This window comes from Bos javanicus, chromosome 8, assembly GCF_032452875.1.
Source record: "Bos javanicus breed banteng chromosome 8, ARS-OSU_banteng_1.0, whole genome shotgun sequence".
In the NCBI taxonomy this organism is placed as follows: Eukaryota; Metazoa; Chordata; class Mammalia; order Artiodactyla; family Bovidae; genus Bos; species Bos javanicus.
The window spans coordinates 76,658,728-76,676,024 of NC_083875.1; the positions used below are offsets into that span (position 1 = coordinate 76,658,728).

At 50.7% G+C, this 17,297-nt stretch overlaps 2 protein-coding genes across 2 annotated transcripts; one reads left to right on the forward strand and one right to left on the reverse strand.

The window, feature by feature from the left end:
* Nucleotides 1-5,012: 5,012 nt before the first annotated feature.
* Nucleotides 5,013-7,782, reverse strand: SIGMAR1 (sigma non-opioid intracellular receptor 1). Its single transcript, XM_061426003.1, has 4 exons — nt 7,501-7,782; nt 7,168-7,368; nt 6,942-7,034; nt 5,013-6,039 (listed from the first exon to the last, which is right to left on the reverse strand). Exons 1-4 carry the CDS (start codon nt 7,649-7,651, stop codon nt 5,813-5,815), a joined length of 672 nt encoding a protein of 223 aa, XP_061281987.1. The 5' UTR covers nt 7,652-7,782; the 3' UTR covers nt 5,013-5,812.
* Nucleotides 7,783-12,079: 4,297 nt separating this feature from the next.
* GALT (galactose-1-phosphate uridylyltransferase) lies at nt 12,080-15,546 on the forward strand. Its single transcript, XM_061426004.1, has 11 exons — nt 12,080-12,250; nt 12,538-12,707; nt 13,017-13,092; nt 13,183-13,231; nt 13,356-13,485; nt 13,636-13,692; nt 13,852-13,974; nt 14,251-14,383; nt 14,486-14,569; nt 14,946-15,100; nt 15,374-15,546. The coding sequence occupies exons 1-11, from the start codon at nt 12,226-12,228 to the stop codon at nt 15,452-15,454; spliced, it is 1,083 nt and encodes a 360-aa protein (XP_061281988.1). The 5' UTR covers nt 12,080-12,225; the 3' UTR covers nt 15,455-15,546.
* Nucleotides 15,547-17,297: the final 1,751 nt, after the last annotated feature.

The following is a 17,297-nucleotide window of genomic DNA, read 5'->3' on the forward strand; positions in this document are numbered from 1 at the left end:
ACCGAGGGTCACCCAGAGGTGATGCCAAGTGCGTGAGTGAACATCATGCCTCTGTAGGAGTGATAGCTGGCATGGTTGTGAAACTCTGCTGCGTCAAACGCAGCACTCGGCACCTGACGTCATTCATACTCACTGAGGTACACTGGTGCCAGGGCCAAGATTCCTCTAGGAGGCAGAAATTCAGGGGTGAGTTTTACCTTCTTCTTCTTCCTCCACCCTCTCCCAATCAGTCTGTTCCTCTCAGGTTGCCCTGGCCTGGACCACCAACTCTTCTTACCAGGATCTTGTGATGGGTAACACCCCTGTACTCTCCCTGGCTCCAGCCTCCACCCTGTCCCCAGCTCATTTCCTGCTATGGCACGAAGTCCTTGTTCTCTTTTAGCCCACCCCTGGTCACAGTAAGACTCAGTCCTGCTCATACCCTTGGATCACTCCAGTGCCCACATGCTCAGATTTCAGATCGGACAGCCAGTCAGACACCACCTCCACCAAGAAGCCTTGGTGATCCCACCACTTTCAAATCCGAAGCCCCCCTTCCCCCACGGCTTTGTGTGGTGTAAGTTCTCCTAGGGCAGAGTCAAGCCCCTCTGCTGCCCCACCTCCAAGGTAATTCCTGTGCTCAGCTTGCCTGCCTCCCTCCCCACCCTCTAACTTCCCAGGCTGTTCAGAGGAGAGGAGGTGCCCGGAGAGAGATAAAGGTAAGGTTCCTATTGGAAAGGTAGGAACTGGCTTGAGAGAATTCCAGTTCTGATGGTTTGGAGATTGCTTTGGAGGGGATGGAGAGGGATAAGGGACTGGGACGCTACTCCCCAAGGAAAAGAATCAAGTGGGGCTTCAAGAATAGTCGGGCTTCCCTTGTGGCTCAGTGGTAAAGAATATGTCTGCTGTTGCAGGAGACACGGTTCGATCACTGATCCGGGAAGATCCCACATGCCACACCACAACTATTGAGCCTGTGCTCTAGAGCCTGGGAGCCACAATTCATGAGTCCGTGTGCCACAAATACTGAAGCCCGAGTGCCCAAAGCTTGTGCTACGCAACAAGAGAAGCCACTGCAATGAGACGCCCTCGCACAACAACTAGAGAGTAATCCCAGCCCGCCACTAGAGAAAAGCCTGTGCACCAACAAAGACCACACACAGCCAAAAATAAATAAAATTATTTTTTTAAAAAAGAAGCATAGTAAATTCACCTTTGGGTCTAGGTTAGGAAGGCACAACGGGGAAGGGCAGAGGAGAAGGAATAAGCTGACTGGAACCTGGTTTCTCTTTCTCTCTCTCTGTCTGTGAAGAAGAAAGGCATCTTATACCCATATATAGCCCCCTCTGAGCCTGTACCTCACACAGACAGACAGATCTAGATCTCCATTCATCCAACACATACTTATGGAGCACCTACTTTATGTGAGGCACTGTTGGACACAGGAGTAAATATAGCAAAGTCCCTATTATAATGGAATAATTCCAGTGGGAGAAATATATAGTGTGTATAATAAGCAAAATGGAGAAAAATAAATCTGGGTTGAGGGAATAGAAAGGGAATAGTGTATTTGTTACCTATTGCTGCTGCTGCTGCTGCTAAGTCGCTTCAGTTGTGTCCGACTCTGTGCAACCCAATGGACAGTAGCCCACCAGGCTCCCCTCTCCCTCGGAGTCTCCAGGCAAGAACACTGGAGTGGGTTGCCATTTCCTACTCCAGTGAAAAGTGAAAGTGAAGTTGCTCAGTTGTATCCGACTCTTCTCGACCCCATGGACTGCAGCCTACCAGGCTCCTCTGTCCATGGGATTTTCCAGGAGTTACCTATTACTGTGCAACAAATTACATTCAAACTTAGCAGCTTGAAACAGCATTTATTTTTTCACAATTTGTGGATCAGGAATTCGAGAGTGGCTTAGCTGAGGGGTGCTGACTGTTTTTCATGAGGTTGTAGTCAAGATGTTGGCTGCAGTGATTTGAAGGTTTGGCTGGGACTGGAGGATCCACTTTGCTCACATGGCTGTTGGCAAGAGGCTGTTCTCCCCAGCTGGGCTGCTCCATAGGAGAGGACCTCATGTCGAGTGTCCTCCCAACCTGGCAGCTGGTTTCCCCCAGAGAGAGTAACTAGAGGGAAGAGAGCTTTTTATAACCTAGTTTTAGAAGTCACACACTGTCACTTCTGCCATATATTATTTGTTAAAAGTACATAACTAAGTCCAGCCTACACTTAAGGGGAAGGGAATTAGGCTTCACTTCTTAAAAGGAAGAGTATCAAAAATTTGCTATTTGAAAACCAACACAGAAGGGCTGATATTACCCAATGTTAAGGGAAGGACTCACTGAGCAGGAATTGAAGGAGGGGAGGAAAGGCCATCCAGATACGTAGGGAAGAGCCTTACAGTCAGAACAGCAGGTGTAAATATCCTGAAGTGGAAGTTTGATGTGTTGGAAGAAAAGCAAGGCCACTGGTCTAGAACACAGTGGCCAAGGTGACCAGTTGGATGTTTGGTCAGAGGTAACATGGATCTTGGAGTAAGTTCTTGGAGGCAGTGAAAGGACTGGATGAGATGGGAAGCCATGGGAAATGGCTGAGCAAAGAGTGAAAGTCTGACTCTGGTTGTTGAGTCTGGCTCTGACCTTCCACAATGGATGTAAGCGTGAGGCTCAGTTAGGAGGCCATTGCAGTCATCCAGGCGAGAGATGATGATGGCTTGTACCAGGGTGGTAGCAGTGGAGATGGCAAGAAGTGGTAAGATGCTGAATATGTTTTGAAGATAAATCTGACAGGATCTGTTGATGTCTTGAATGTAGAATGTGAGAGAATGAAAGGTATCCAAGATGACTTCAAGGTGTTTGGCCAAAGCACCTGGGTAAGTGGAGCTGCTCTTAACTGAGGCCATAAAGACTGCAGGAGGGGCAGGATTGGGAGAGAAATCAGTTTGTGTTGAACATTTTGAGATGCCAATTAGATGACCAAGTGAAGAGGTCAAGTGGAGATGAAAGTAATCAACTATCTGAATCTGGAGCTCAGAGGAGACCAAAAAGGACGCATCAAGACACATAGATGGTCCTCAAGTTCCAACCACTGTTGCAAATGGCAGGGTTTCCTTATTTTTCATGGCTGAATAATATTCCTTGTAGATATATACCACATTTTCTTTATCCATTCATTCTTTTTTTTTTTTATCCATTCATTCTTGAGAGTATTATGTGAAATGAAATAATCAGATAAAGACAAATGGTATACATTCTCACTTAAATGTGGACTCTAAAAAACCCAAAAAACTGAACTCATAGAAACAGAGAACAGATTGGTGGTTGCCAGAGGTCAGGGGTAATGTGGGGGCAGGGGAGAAATGAGAGTTGTCAAAAGGTAAACTTCCAGTTATAAGATCAATAAGTCCTGGGGATGTAATGTACAGCATACTGACTATAGTCAACAATATTATATGGCATATTTGAAAGTTGCTAAGAGAGTAGATCTTGAAACCTCTCATCAAAAGAAAAAAATTATGACTGTGTGGTGATGAATGTTAACTTGTGGTAATCATTTCATAATATAGACATATATCAAATTATTACATTGTATACCTTAAAATAAAACCTTGCATATCAATTGTATCTCAGTATAACTGGTATATAGACATATAGGTAGTACTTATTTATAGTTGTCCCGTGTGGCTTGTGGGATCTGTTTCCTGACCTGGGATTGAACCCAGACCCCAGCAGTGGAAGCCTCAAGTCCTAACCACTGGATGGCTAGGGGATTCCTTAGATGGTATTTAAAGTCATGAAATGGTTGCAATCACCTCAGAGCAGTATAGACCTGGGAAGTCAGAGGTTGAGGAAATAAGCTAGATCTAGCAAAGGAGGCAAAGAAGGAAGAGTAGTGTCCTCTAAGCGACATGAACATTTTAAGATTGTGTTAAGTTAAGAGAAGAAATAACCACTGGACTTAGCAGCAGAGATGGGGAGGAGCCTCGGAGCTTAGTCCTATGTGAAAGAAATGACACAGGGAGCTGGGGCGTCCCTAATAGATGTGGGCTCTAAGCCTAGAGGCAAAGGTGGGTTTCAGGGTGAGAGAAATTCTGAGGCTTGACTTTGCAACCTGTGACCAAACGGAGAGGCTGCAGCCAGGGCCTGGTGTGGCTGACACGGTGGTGGTGGACTCTCAGGAGGCCACCTTGCCTGGGCCTCACATGCATTCTCTGTGACCAATTTAGACTTTTGATGTTCTCAATGGTTATATATGTAGTCTTTTGTATTTTTGTTCATTAGAATGTCAAATTTTTAGTATAAGACTTTTTTTATAACCATGTTTCTTCCATTTTAAATATATTAGAGTGCTAAGAAATGAGGCATGAGCCTTGCTTAACCTCAGAGCAAGGTAGGAGGGTGAGGCAAGTGCAGGGCCTGTGGGAGTGTTCACTTCAGGCACCTCTCTGATCTCACCCTAGTCCCAGCCCTCACTACCTCAGACATCACCAGACAGTGTGCCTGCTGCCCACTCCTGGGAGCCTCCACTGAAGCAAGGGGTCCTGGAAAAAGCAGACTGGAGAGGAGAACTCTTGCTCTGGGTGGAGGTGAACATGCTACCCTGGAAACCTCGTACAAAGCAGATGGAGAATGACGCTGCCTTACAGCTCAAAAGTGGCTGCACACTGCCACCCAGTGATCATTCAGAGTAGGAATCCCAGGACTGTTCCCAGAACAGCACTAGCAGAGGGAAGACCAAGACACCAAGAGGAAGACACACACCTCAGTTAGCCTTGAATTTCTTGAACTGTGGCATTCAACCTTGGTGGAGAGAAACTTATTAAACATGCTGATCTCAAGGCCTCAACCCAGAACTGATCTCTGGGGATTGGGCATAATCATCTATAGAGTCAATGAGCCTGCGGGTGATTCCTGGGAACACTGAAGTATTGAGTAAAAAGCCGCTGTCATAAACTGAATCACACAGTGAGGGAGAGACCTTCTTGAGGCCTCCAGGAGTTAGAGGTTTTCCTGCTGCTCAGACACAAAAAGAAATGAAATTGTTCAATAGGTCTTTATTAACAGAGATAGACAGATGGACAGAGAATGCAGCAAGGGCAGTGTCCAGAAGCTGTGATGGGTGTGTGCGCAGAAAAGGCTTTCTCTAGGCCATCGACGGCCCCTTGAACCTGGGCCCACCTGTCCAGGTACTAGTCCCAGCAGTGGGCCCTGGGCTGAGGCCAGCTTCCCCATCATACCCTGGAGGGAGGTGTGACCTCAGCATTTTCCATTCTCCAGAGGGTAGGGGACAGACCATGAAGGTACTTGCATAGCAGGGGAACAAAAAGGGGTAAGGCATATGGTGAGGATGGGAAATGAAGGGGAAGGGAATCATAGCTGCAGGTGAAGGGAGCCTCCAAAGGCAGCCCCTCTTCTCCCCCATCCCCCCTAATCAATGGCTGCTGGGCTGAAGGGTCAGACCCAGGCAGTTTGAAATAGCCACCCCCATCCCTAACTCCAGAGCTCTGACTAGGGGCAGAGAGGTTCTGGAGAGGCCTGAGTTAATCTTGTGGGATGTGTGTTGGAACATGACTGGCTCCCTTGGTACATGTGGGGCTCCCTCTCTGGATGGGTGTGAATGCTGCCGTACACACAGGATTCAGTATCTGAATGTGTGTCTCATGTGTTCCCATGACTCTCTATGTTTGGTTGTATAAGCATGTATGTCCCTGCTCATACATCAGGAACTCAGTATCTGCATGTGGTATGTTCTTGTCTGTTCACATGGGCTCCAGCAAGTGGATGTGTGCGGGCCTGCCCGCTCCTGTCCATCCACAGGTCCTCCTTCAGGCCTGGCTGGTCAGGCATCCTGGCCGAAGAGGTAGGTGGTGAGTTCCAGCCGGAGGCCCCGGGCATAGGCTCGAAGAGTGTAGAAGAGGGTGAGGAAGTCCTGGGTGCTGAAGACAGTGTCAGCCAGTGCGAAGCCCAGGGTAGAGGGGATGACACCCCGGCCATACTCCACCATCCATGTGTTTGGCCCCCACTCCACAGCCGTTGCCTCACCAGGCCCGTGCACCACTGTCTCCCCTGGTGGGACAGGGAGCAACCACATGAGGAACGGGGCCCTGCCCTTCCCTTCCACGGCCACCTCCACCCCTGGCCTATAGGCTCTCTAGGGGTAGGGAATGGACAGGCAGCTTCAGGAAAGGAAAAGCTTTACCTCAATGGTTTGGTTGGGTAAGGGGCTAAGGTGGCCACTCCTGAACTTTCCTTTGTGGCATCACCTGGCTCATGTCCTCTAGTGGGGAAGTCTCACTTGGCCCCGCAACACTGTCTGGGAGCCATGGAAGTCTGCATTCCCAAGCCTCACTCATGTCAAGAAGAAGTTTAGCTAAACTTGGGCTGGGCCTATTAGATAGGGTGAGATGAATATGAAACTTGCTAGGCTTTCTGAGAAATGTAGCTATTCAATTACAATGTCTGCCACACTTTTTTTTTTTTTGCTGTGCTGTGCAGTATGCAGGATCTTAGTTCCCCGACTAGGGATCTGACCCGTGCCCCCCTACACTGGGAGTGCAGTCATAACCACTGGACTGTCAGGGAAATCCCATGCCTGGCATGCTTGTAACATTCAACACCAAAGTTACTTAGCAGTCCAAACGCTTCATTATACAAAAAAACTGTCTGCCTCGTCTTTGGGGCATGACAGCATTTTTGATTACCCAACTGACTCCAGTAACCGCTGGGAATACTGGATGATTAAAAATCAGACATGGTTAACAGGAAGTTATGTTTCCACTTGGACAGGGGAAAAGTCACAGAAACCCTCAACACTGCCTCACCAACCACCTGTGGCTTACCTGGAGGGCAAAGGAACGAGGTGGAGGGCCCCTCAATGCACCCCCTTTTCCATGGCATGGCTCCTTCCCCCAACTACAGGCACCCAAGAATGAAAAGACCCACCTCTCTGACAAAGTCACCCAACCCACCTGGGTAGAAGACCTCACTTTTAGTAGTACCCTCTCTCCACTGGTGGAAGGTGCCAGAGATGATGGTATCCGAGATCTCAGCCCAGTAGCGCCCTGAGGAACAATCAAATGGACACTGAATACCAGGGTATCCGTAGCATCCTACGGCTTGGCCAAACGGCAGAAAGGAGGGCATGGGCCTTTGTACAGCCCCAGTCTCCCAGTTCGGCCCGCCGCCAGCACTGACCCGAGTGGCCGCTAGAGCCCAGAGCGGTGCCGAAGAGCAGCACGTACTCGGACAGGGAGGCGTGCAGAAGGCACATGGCGCCCATCCAGCCTCCCGCGTTTACGAACACCCACTGCAGGTCCTCGTCGGGCAGCACGTGGCCCGGGTGCAGCCGCCGCAGCTCCACGATCAGCCGAGAGAAGGCCAGCTCGTGGTCCAGCCCTGGCGGGGGTAGAGGAACAACAGAGTCAGGGCCAGCACCAGTCCGAAACTGGGAAACGGTGCCCCTGGAACCTCCAGCTCGGCCCGGCCCGCCCCAACCCGTGGTCCTCCACCCGTTCACCCCCGGCTCACCCGCGTACTGCCGAGCCAGCTGCGCGATCTCTTCGTGCTGGAAGACGAAGCTCTGAGTTCCCAGCCAGAGCCAGACCACCTGGGCCAGCACTGCCGCGACCGCCAGGAGCAGCGCGGCCCACGCCCACCGCCGGCCCACGGCCCAACACATCCCAGTGGGTGGCCTGGCACAGTGCAGCGCTAGGGATTGCCGAGGCGGGAGGCTGTGACTCTTTCTGCCTCCGAGTCTGCGGCGCGCGGTCCACTACCCGTTCCCCCGCCACTGCCGTGGTACGGCTCGCCCTGGCCAATCGGAACTGCCAGGGCGCTGGGGCACCGCCTCTCGGGTTGAACCATTATCTCTCCGTGAGCGGGGAGCCGGGAGCTCCGAGGGGGCGGGGCGCCGCCGCGCGCGTCAGGCGAGGGGGCGGGGCTAAGCCCTCGGAGCTGCCGGCCTTTGGTCCTCTAGGAGGGGTCTCTCCTACTGCCGTCCTACTTGGGGTAGGAGAGGATGGCGGTGAAACGCAGAATGGACTGGCCCCTCCTGGGCTCACTGACTGGTGAAGCAGGTGAACCCGGAAGCAGAGCCTTCCGGGACTTGTGATGGTAAATGCCCGCCTTTGTTAGCACAGAAGGTGGGAAGGAGGCTCTTCAACTTGGGAACGTATGGAAGGCTTTTGGAGGCGGTGACACTTGAGCAGTGTCTTCAAGAGCGATGGGAAGGGCATTGCAGTGAGCCAGTGAGACCTTCTCCAAGAGCAAAAGCACGGAGGAGAGACACAGCGTGGGGTCTTCCGGGGGCCGACAATTCTTTCTTTATTCAGAAGCACAAAATGTGAGAGGAGGGGCTTGTAAACCAACTGAAGGTTATCAGCCGCGGGGGAGTGATAAAGGAAGAGAAGCAGAAGAAACAGAAAAAAGGCAGCATAGTGCGGTGATAAGAAAGACTGACTGGATTAAAAACCTGGCCCCTGCCACCTACTAATTGTGTGATCTTGGACAAGTTGTTTAAACTCTTTGTAACTCAATTTTCTCATCTGTAAAATGGGTTGAATAAAAGTACATAGTTTATTGTGATGAAGACTAAACCAGTTAATATTTACAAAGCAATTAGAGTCTGGCATGTGGTGTCATGTGCTAGTTATATAAATAAAACATAAAGGAGAAGAGAATTGGAAGACTGTAGCCTCACACATGAGAATGATGGAATGAGAGGTCAACACAGTCAATATAACTGATATTGTTATAATAAATATAACTGAGTGGTCCTATTAAATGATGGGAAATGGTCATTGAGTTTCTCAGGAGGGACATGTAGCAGAGAGGTGAATTTACATTCACAAATCCATTCCTTTTGCTCTTGGGCAGCCAGATTATATTCCAATCTACTCAGTAGTTAGGTGAGAAGTATAGGCAGAAATGATGTATGCCACTTCAAGGTCTGGCTCCTAAAATCTGTGAAATTATTGACACACTCTCTCTTGCCTTATCTATTATCATAGTTACATACAGTTAAGTAGTTAGTAGAAAATTCTGAATGTTGCATGGGACAGAGCGCTTCCTCTCTCCCACAGTGGACTCTGGTGCTAAGCCACTGAGTTTGCGGGTTGTTTGTTACAGCAACTAAGATTATTTATCCTGATTACTGAAGAGCAAAAGACTTGTTACAGTGTACTGTGCAGATAGAGTAGAGGCTGGGAAGATGGACTATTTTTTTTTTTTTTTTTTGAGATACTTTTAACTAAGACGGGAAAGATTTAGAAAGGGGTTATTGCAAGACTGAGGGAACATGTTTTTGTATTGGCTCTGGCTTCTGTGACACTCCTGAATTGACCATTCTTTAGTATCCCAAGTAGCAGGGACTACCCCAAAACTCTGGTCTCTGCCCTGCTGTTTTAGGAAGAGTCCTCTGGGACTGTCTAGGTCTTCAGCTCCCCTACCTGGTCTTTCAGAAATCTTCTCCAGCACACACTGTTTTTAAAAAAGAGAAAGGCTAATTATTAGAGAGATGCAAATCAAAACCACACTGAGGTATGACCTCACACGGGTCAGAATGGCCATGATCAAATCGTCTATAAACAATAAATTCAGGACAGGATGTGGAGAAAGGGGAACCTTCCTATCCTATTGGTAGGAATGTAAACTGGTACAGCCACTATGGAGAACAGTATGTAGGTTCCCTAAAAAATAAAAGTAGAGCTACCACATGATCCAGCAATCCCACTCCTCGGCATATATCCAGAGAATCATAATTCGAAAAGATGCTTGCTGACTTCTCTGGTGGCGTACTGGATAAGAATCTGCCTGCTAATGCAGGGGACACGGGTTCGACCTCTGGTGCAGGACGATTCTACATGTGGCAGAGCAACTAAGCCTGGGTGCCATAACTACTGAGCCCACCTGCTGCAACTACCAAAGCCTGAGAGCCTAAAGCCTATGCCCTGCAACAAGAGAAGCCACCACAAGGAGAAGCCCATGCACCACAACAAAGAGTATCCCCTGCTAACTTCAACTAGAGAAAGCCCACACAACAAAAAGCAGTGAAGACCCAACACAGCCAAAAATAAATAAATAAAATTTTATTAAAAAGAGAAAAGATGCAAGTACCCTAATGTTCATTGCAACACTCTTTATAATAGCCAAGACATGGAATCAACCTAAATGTCCATTGACATGGATAAAGGAGATGTGGTACATATACGCAATGTAATATTACTCAGCCATAAAAAAAGGATGAAATAACAGCAACACAGATGGACCTAGAGATTATCATACTAAGTGAAGTAAGTCAGACAGAAACCAGTAACCAAAGCATATATTGCTGGGACTTCCGTGGCAGTCCGTTAGTTAAGACTTCATGCTTCCAATGCAGGGAACGCAGGTTGGATCTGTGGCCCTGGAACTAAGATCCCACACGCTATGGCAAAAAAAAAAAAAAAAAAAGGCTGAATATTTGGAAATTGCCTGGTAGTCCAGTGGTCTGTGCTTCCACTGCAGGGGGAATGGGTTTGATCCCTGGTCAGAGGATTAAGATCCCATATGCCATGTGGTATGACCAAAAATAAATAAGTAAAATAAACAAATAGTTTTTTTAAAAAAGCGCAAAACCCTTCCTGTTTTTCTTCATCCTGAACTCCCCTCTGGGCACACTGTTGTGGGGTCAGCTACAGTGGCTGCTGTAGTGGTAATATTTATTGTTAGCCGACAACATCCCCTTTCCACAAAAAGCAGATTTTTTTTATCCCTTTCCCTCCCTATTTCATGGGCAGCCAATGGGATATATAAAGCTCTGGTTTCTCAGCTCCGTGCCCTCTAGTGGTGGGCTTTAGATTTCAGTCTGGGGCAGAGATAAGGTAAATGACCTAAGACCCAGTTTTTACATCTGAGCTCAGCAAAACACCTGGCTTGACCTGGTGTGGCTTGGGGGAAGGGGCCTTCCTGCTACTGCCCAGCTCCTAGCTCACTAGGTTTCTATCTTAAGGTTCACGGAGGGAGTTTCCTGGTGGCCCAGTATTTAGGATTCTGGGCTCTCACTGCCATGACTCAGGTTCAATCCCTGGTTAGGGAACTGACCATCCTGTGCATGGTGTGCCAAAAAAAAAAAAGAAAGGAAGGAAGAAAGGCAAGCTCACTGAAGTCTCAGAGACATTTCTAAGCATCAGGAAGAGCCTGTGAACTTGGGTCCACATCTCAGTTTGGCCACTTATCCTCTGGATGACCTTGAGGTCTCTGTTCTCCACTGCCAAATGGGGAGGATGTTTAGGCAATATTTAGATGACTCTATAAAGTGCCAGGGGAGGAATTAATTTGAAGTTTATTCTAGTTTTAGCCAACTGGTTTGATCCAAGGAAAAGTTGGAGAAGGGACAGGATTGTGCAAAGGAAACACCCCTGACCTCACCCAGATGGTTGTTGGAGCTACTGATAGTCCTATCCTCTCCACAATTTCAGATTTCTTACAGCCTTCTTACCCTGGCCACTTCCTGTGCTTTGTGTGTGTCTGTATATATGACACACAGAGAGAATATGGTTAGTTAGCCCCCTTTCCCCAAACCTGTTTCTGCTGCCTGGTGGGGCTAGCATATGGTTACAGTGAGGTACCCATTCCTTCAAATAGTTCCTGAAGCCAGGGTTTAGGTGAAGCAGCTCAAACCCCACAGCCCCCTATCCCATCCCCTTGCTTTTCCTCCACCAGAGTCACTGAACAGGTAAGTGAGGTGATTGTGGATCCAGGGTTATACCCTTACCTATCCTAGAATGTAAGCTCTGGGAGGGCTGAGACTATGACTTGTGCACACATGGACATCCTTTTGCGCCACATGGAGCCTAGGTTCCTGGCACGCGGTAGATGCTCAGTAGGTAAATATTTGCTGAATGAATGACCAAATGACTTAATGCAGCAAAGAAGTCTTTTAAGCATCCCAGAGCTGAGGGATCTGTAGTAAGCAGTTTCACAGAGGCTGTTTCAGGATAGTTAGTGGCTTGGGCCCTAGACTGGGATCATCAAAGTCGCCCCCTGTAGGGGTAGTCAGTCCTGAGCCCCGCCCCCAGGTGGTAGGGCGGACCCTCGGGCTGTCACGTGCTGGCGGCTGTCCAATCATCGAGGCCGGGGCGGGGCGAGACAGAGAGGCGATGGGGGCGAAGTGAGCAGGCTCAAAGTTCCAGACGATACCTACCCCGCGGTGGCCTCCAGTCGCGTCGCGGAGCGTGTCCTGAGCAGCGCCAGCAGGCGTTAGAGGCGGACGCCATGGCCACAACCTTCCGGGCAAGCGGTAACTGCAGGGCGGCCGGGACTCGCTGGGACGCGAAACTGAACCCTCCCCTTCCTTAGGAAGTTGTCGTCCCTGCCCGCGGGTCGGCGCGCCCACCGGTCCAGGCACGCGCGGCGAAGGGACACGCCGGTGTTGGGGCTGCAGGCTAATTGGCGCTGGGAACGCCCAAGCTCCGGCCTCTAGCTCTTGAGCAGGGTGGGGCCAAGAGGTTGCATCCGAGCTTGGGCCTTCTGCAGGGGAGAAGGGGGCGAAGAGCTTTGCGACTGATCTGGACTCTCTGCCGCCAGAGCATCAGCATATCCGCTACAACCCGCTACAAGATGAGTGGGTGCTGGTGTCAGCGCACCGCATGAAGCGTCCCTGGCAGGGGCAGGTAGAGCACCAGCCTCTGACAACAGTACCCCGCCATGACCCCCACAACCCTCTCTGTCCGGGGGCCACACGGGCCAATGGAGAGGTCAGTCTTTAAATCCTACATCTGCAGGCTTGGCGGGGGGGGGGGGGGGGGGGGGGGTGGGGGGGGTGGGGGGTGGGTGGGAGTAGGGGGAGTAGCTCCATCTCCTTTCCCTTACGGCTCCCCTTCACCCCACAGAGAAATGGACCCTAACCCTTCACCTCATAGGAGGAGTGGACCTCCTTCTGGGTCATATCCCACCAAGTCTTTCTGACCTCAGAGTGGCCTTCCCCACCTACTTATAACCTTGGGACCCACCAGATGACTGGTGATATAGGCCAGCAAAGGCTTCTAGCCCATCCTTGTCTGTAGGTGAATCCTGACTATGAAGGCACCTTCCTGTTTGACAACGACTTCCCAGCTCTGCAGCCTGATGCCCCTAGTCCAGGTAACCTGGCTCTGGGTGCTGTTGGGGAGCAAAGAGGTTGTACCTTGTTGGGGGACTTCTACTGCATAGAGTGATACCCCTTTATCTTAGGACCCAGTGATCACCCCCTTTTCCAAGCAGAGGCTGCTCAAGGAGTTTGGTAACAATAAATTTCTACTCTTACACCCTTCAACCTGGGGCCTGGACTGAATACTAGGATTGGGCCCTACCCCCAACACAGCAAGCCCTATACCTATGTCATCTCTCCTTCCTTCACCACCTAGTAAGGTCATGTGCTTCCACCCCTGGTCGGATGTGACACTGCCTCTCATGTCGGTCCCTGAAATCCGAGCTGTCGTTGATGCTTGGGCCTCAGTCACAGAGGAACTGGGTGCCCAGTACCCTTGGGTGCAGGTCTGTGAGGTTGCCCCCTCTACTAGATGGTCAGGGAAGGGGTGGTAAAATTTGGTTCTGGGAATTGGCACTTTTATTTCCATGGGCTGTGGTCGGGAGGGGTTGACTTGGTGTCTTTTTGGCTTAAAGCTCCCTGCTTCTACTTCGTAGATCTTTGAAAACAAAGGAGCCATGATGGGCTGTTCTAACCCCCACCCCCACTGCCAGGTAAGAGTGTGAGGGGCTTCCATAGATTATCTGGGCTGAGTCCAACCCAGCACTGTGAGTTGGGGAACTGGAGTAAGGGAAGGGCCAGAGGAAGTATGCTACTGATGAGGAGGCTCAGGGGGTGAAGGATCTGCCTGCTCTTCTACTGCCCCTTGACAGGTGTGGGCCAGCAGCTTCCTGCCAGATGTTGCCCAGCGTGAGGAGCGATGTCAGCGGGCCTATCAGAGTCAGCATGGAGAACCCCTGCTTGTGGAGTACGGCCGCCAGGAGCTGCTCAGGAAGGTGGGAGAAAGCCAAATCTTGTGTCCCTAAGAAGCCCTTAACCTCACCCCAAAAGGAGAGGTGTGTGAAGAAGGGTAGAACAGAAGTAGCAGAGAGACTTGCTAGGGGACACAGCAATAAGCTAAAAGAAAGATAATGAAGACTTAGACTAGGGTGATAGTGACAGAGGTGGTGAGAAGCCATCAGTTTCTACATAGGTTTTTTGGTCTTCCCATACCTATTTGCTGGCCTCCTCACACCCACCTTGATGACATCATTTCCATTGGGTTGGCCTAGGAACGTCTGGTCCTAACTAGTGAGCACTGGTTGGTGCTGGTCCCCTTCTGGGCAGTGTGGCCCTTTCAGACATTACTGCTGCCCCGTCGGCATGTGCGGCGGCTGCCTGAGCTGACCCCTGCTGAGCGTGACGGTGAGTCTCCCAGCTGGGCCCCTGGGGCCAGGCTTTGGCTGGGGATGGCTCTGGTGGGGACAGCATCTGTGCCCCAGACTGAGAGTTAGGCTCTGATTCCAGATCTATCCTCCATCATGAAGAAGCTCTTGACCAAGTATGACAACCTATTTGAAACATCCTTCCCCTACTCCATGGGCTGGCACGGTGAGGCTTCCAGAGTACCTATGTCTATCCCCAACGCCATTTCTGGGCTCCTGGGTCCCAGCTTAGTGGGCTGCAACTCCCAGTAGGCCTTGGAACACTTGCTGGGGAAGCATTCAGAGCAGATATGCCAGAACTGAGAGTGGAGACGCAAACTTAGTGAAACTATGTCTCCCAGTGCACTTTCTGGTGCCTTGTCTCTCTGGCAGAGAATGCGGGAAGATGTAGTTTTCAGGTACCTGCTATGGTTTGGGGAGAAGGCAACGGCACCCGACTCCAGTACTCTTGCCTGGAAAGTCCCAGGGACGGAGGAGCCTGGAGCTAAGCTGAAGAACTAAGAAAGGACCCTTCCCAACCATCTCTGCCTTCTTTTTGTCAGGGGCTCCCACAGGATCAGAGGCTGGAGCCAACTGGGACCACTGGCAGCTACATGCTCATTATTACCCTCCACTCCTGCGCTCTGCTACAGTCCGGAAGTTCATGGTTGGCTATGAAATGCTTGCCCAGGCCCAGAGGGACCTCACCCCGGAGCAGGTCAGGATTTGGAACACCCTGGATCCCCTTTTCTCTCCTGTTTACTCAAGGGATCCCAACAATCATGACCCTAAAAACCCCCATAACTTGGGTATTCCTGGGGACTCCAGAGCTGCTCAACTCCTTCATCTCTGGCTATTCCAGCAGTCCTTCTCACCAACCTCCCTGCCCCACACACCCTCCCCAGTGTCTAGTGTCTTCTCACATTCAGAACTCCATACCCCATTCTGGGCAAACATTACCCTCCCTAATTATCCCCTTTCCCCCTTCCAGGCTGCAGAAAGACTAAGGGCACTTCCTGAGGTTCATTACCGCCTGGGGCAGAAGGACAGGGAGACAGCAGCCATCGCCTGACCACGCTGACCACAGGGCCTTCTGTCTGAGGAACCAGGGCTTAGAATTTGGGCAGATGTGGGATCAATAAAACTATGCTTCTCAAACTTTAATCACATATTCTAATGCCAGATGAGTGTGAACTCTGATCCCCTGGGGGTCTGGGGTTAAAGGCTGAAGGCATAGCTCCAGCCACAACCTTCTTTGTCAACTTTTTTGCTTACTCAGTGACTCAGTTGTGTCTGACTCTTTGCGACCCTTTGGACTGTAACCCACCAGGTTCCTCTGTCCATGGAATTTTCCAGGCAGGAATACTGGAGTGAGTTGCCATTTCCTCCTCCAAGTGGAACTTCCCGACCCAGGGATTGAACCTGTGACTCCAAGAGATGTGCAAAAATTTAAGAGTGCGACCTCCCCACCTCTCCTTCGCCCCAAATCTCTGAACAAAATTAATACTCAATGTCATGTGTGGCTTATAGAGTCTTTTACTCCTAGGGTAACAAAGGCAGCCCAGTTTAAAATTGTTTTAGAATCCTTTGTTCTTATCTTTGGCTGAGGGAAAACCAGAGCCTCCCTTGCACCATCCCTAGGGTGTCAACTCACCAAGCCTGGGACTGAGGGTTTAGTGGGCATCAGGCGAGGAGGATCCTAGTCCCAGTGGTCAGTGGCCAGGCCCTGGGCCGCTGGCCAGAACGCTGGCTTTGTGAGTGGCTGCATCTTGGCTCTGCTCCAGCCCACAGGGGCTGAATGGGCGGGCAGGGAACGTGTACGTGGCTTTTTGTCCTTGGCCTTTCCAGACTCCCACATGCAGCATGTATGCATAGTGTCTGAACACCTCTGTTGCCCCTGTGCCCCAGTCATTGCAGAGGACAGAAGATAGCCCTGGCAGGGAGGGGCTGCCAGAGTTAGGAGCCCTGAGGCCTGGAAGGAGGGCATGGTTTGCAGACTGACCCTGGGTCCAGCCACACTTCTCTGGACCTGTTTCCCTGGCAAGACTGTAACTGCGGGAATAACAAGTCATACAACCCAGGAGATGTGATGCACCTAGGGTCCTCCAAACATTTAGGTGAAGTCAGGAGCTTGTGAGTGATGCAGGAATGGCCAGAACACTTTTTGTCTCCTTTCTTTCCAAGGGAATTGAGACTGTGGTGGGGGGAATCACATCAGGCAGGACCGTAATACCCTGACCCAGGATAACCTTCACTGCCTTCCAGCCCAGGGTCCTGTCTTCCTAAGAGACCCTGGAGGGGAAGGGTCAACTTGGAGTGTTGCCCTGTTTTGAAGACGCTCAGACAAACGTGGCACACATTTTCCTTGAGCCCCCATTGACTGGGGAATGGAACCCTAGATGGGCGGCTAGTTTCTTAAGACATACATTCCTACTACCTTTGAATGGCCTGCTTTTGGAGTCATCTGGGGAGTTTTAAACAGTACTGATTTAATTGGAGTGTGGCTTGGCGGTTATAAAACCACGATGTCCAGTGACGTTTGAGACCCACCGCCTTAACAGCAGTCCACCTCCTTGTCTTATCTGGAGTCAGGGGCACCTTCAGCTTCCCCGGTCACCTGCCCAGTAGCTCCTAAGCCACAAAACCTGAGGCTTTGTTTGCGGACAGCTGGGAGGGGGAGGGGCCTGGGAGCTTCGGATCCCGCGGTCCCAGGAGGAGGGGCTTTCGGGGCCTGGACCCAGGAACCCAGCTCCACGCTCCGTCCCCCGGCGGCAGCCTCCTCAGTCCCGGACGGGACAGGAAGTGTCCGGCTGAGGTGGGGGTGGAGGTGATTGGCAGTTGGAGGCTCCAATGGGCCGAGACCCCCCCTATTTCACCCTGCTCCTTCCATTGGCGCCTGGGCGGAGCCGCCCCCA

What these genes read in the sequence shown, in the direction of transcription:
- GALT (XM_061426004.1), top strand. Translation starts at nt 12,226, where the DNA reads ATGGCCACAACCTTCCGGGCAAGCG. An exon ending in GCCAGGAGCTGCTCAGGAAG is followed by an intron (nt 13,975 to 14,250) that starts GTGGGAGAAAGC and finishes GGGTTGGCCTAG; the next exon opens with GAACGTCTGGTCCTAACTAG. An exon ending in GACCCCTGCTGAGCGTGACG is followed by an intron (nt 14,384 to 14,485) that starts GTGAGTCTCCCA and finishes CTCTGATTCCAG; the next exon opens with ATCTATCCTCCATCATGAAG.
- SIGMAR1 (XM_061426003.1), bottom strand. Translation starts at nt 7,651, where the DNA reads ATGTGTTGGGCCGTGGGCCGGCGGTGGGCGTGGGCCGCGCTGCTCCTG. An exon ending in GCTGGCTCGGCAGTACGCGG is followed by an intron (nt 7,369 to 7,500) that starts GTGAGCCGGGGG and finishes TACCCCCGCCAG; the next exon opens with GGCTGGACCACGAGCTGGCC. An exon ending in AAGTGAGGTCTTCTACCCAG is followed by an intron (nt 6,040 to 6,941) that starts GTGGGTTGGGTG and finishes CTGTCCCACCAG; the next exon opens with GGGAGACAGTGGTGCACGGG.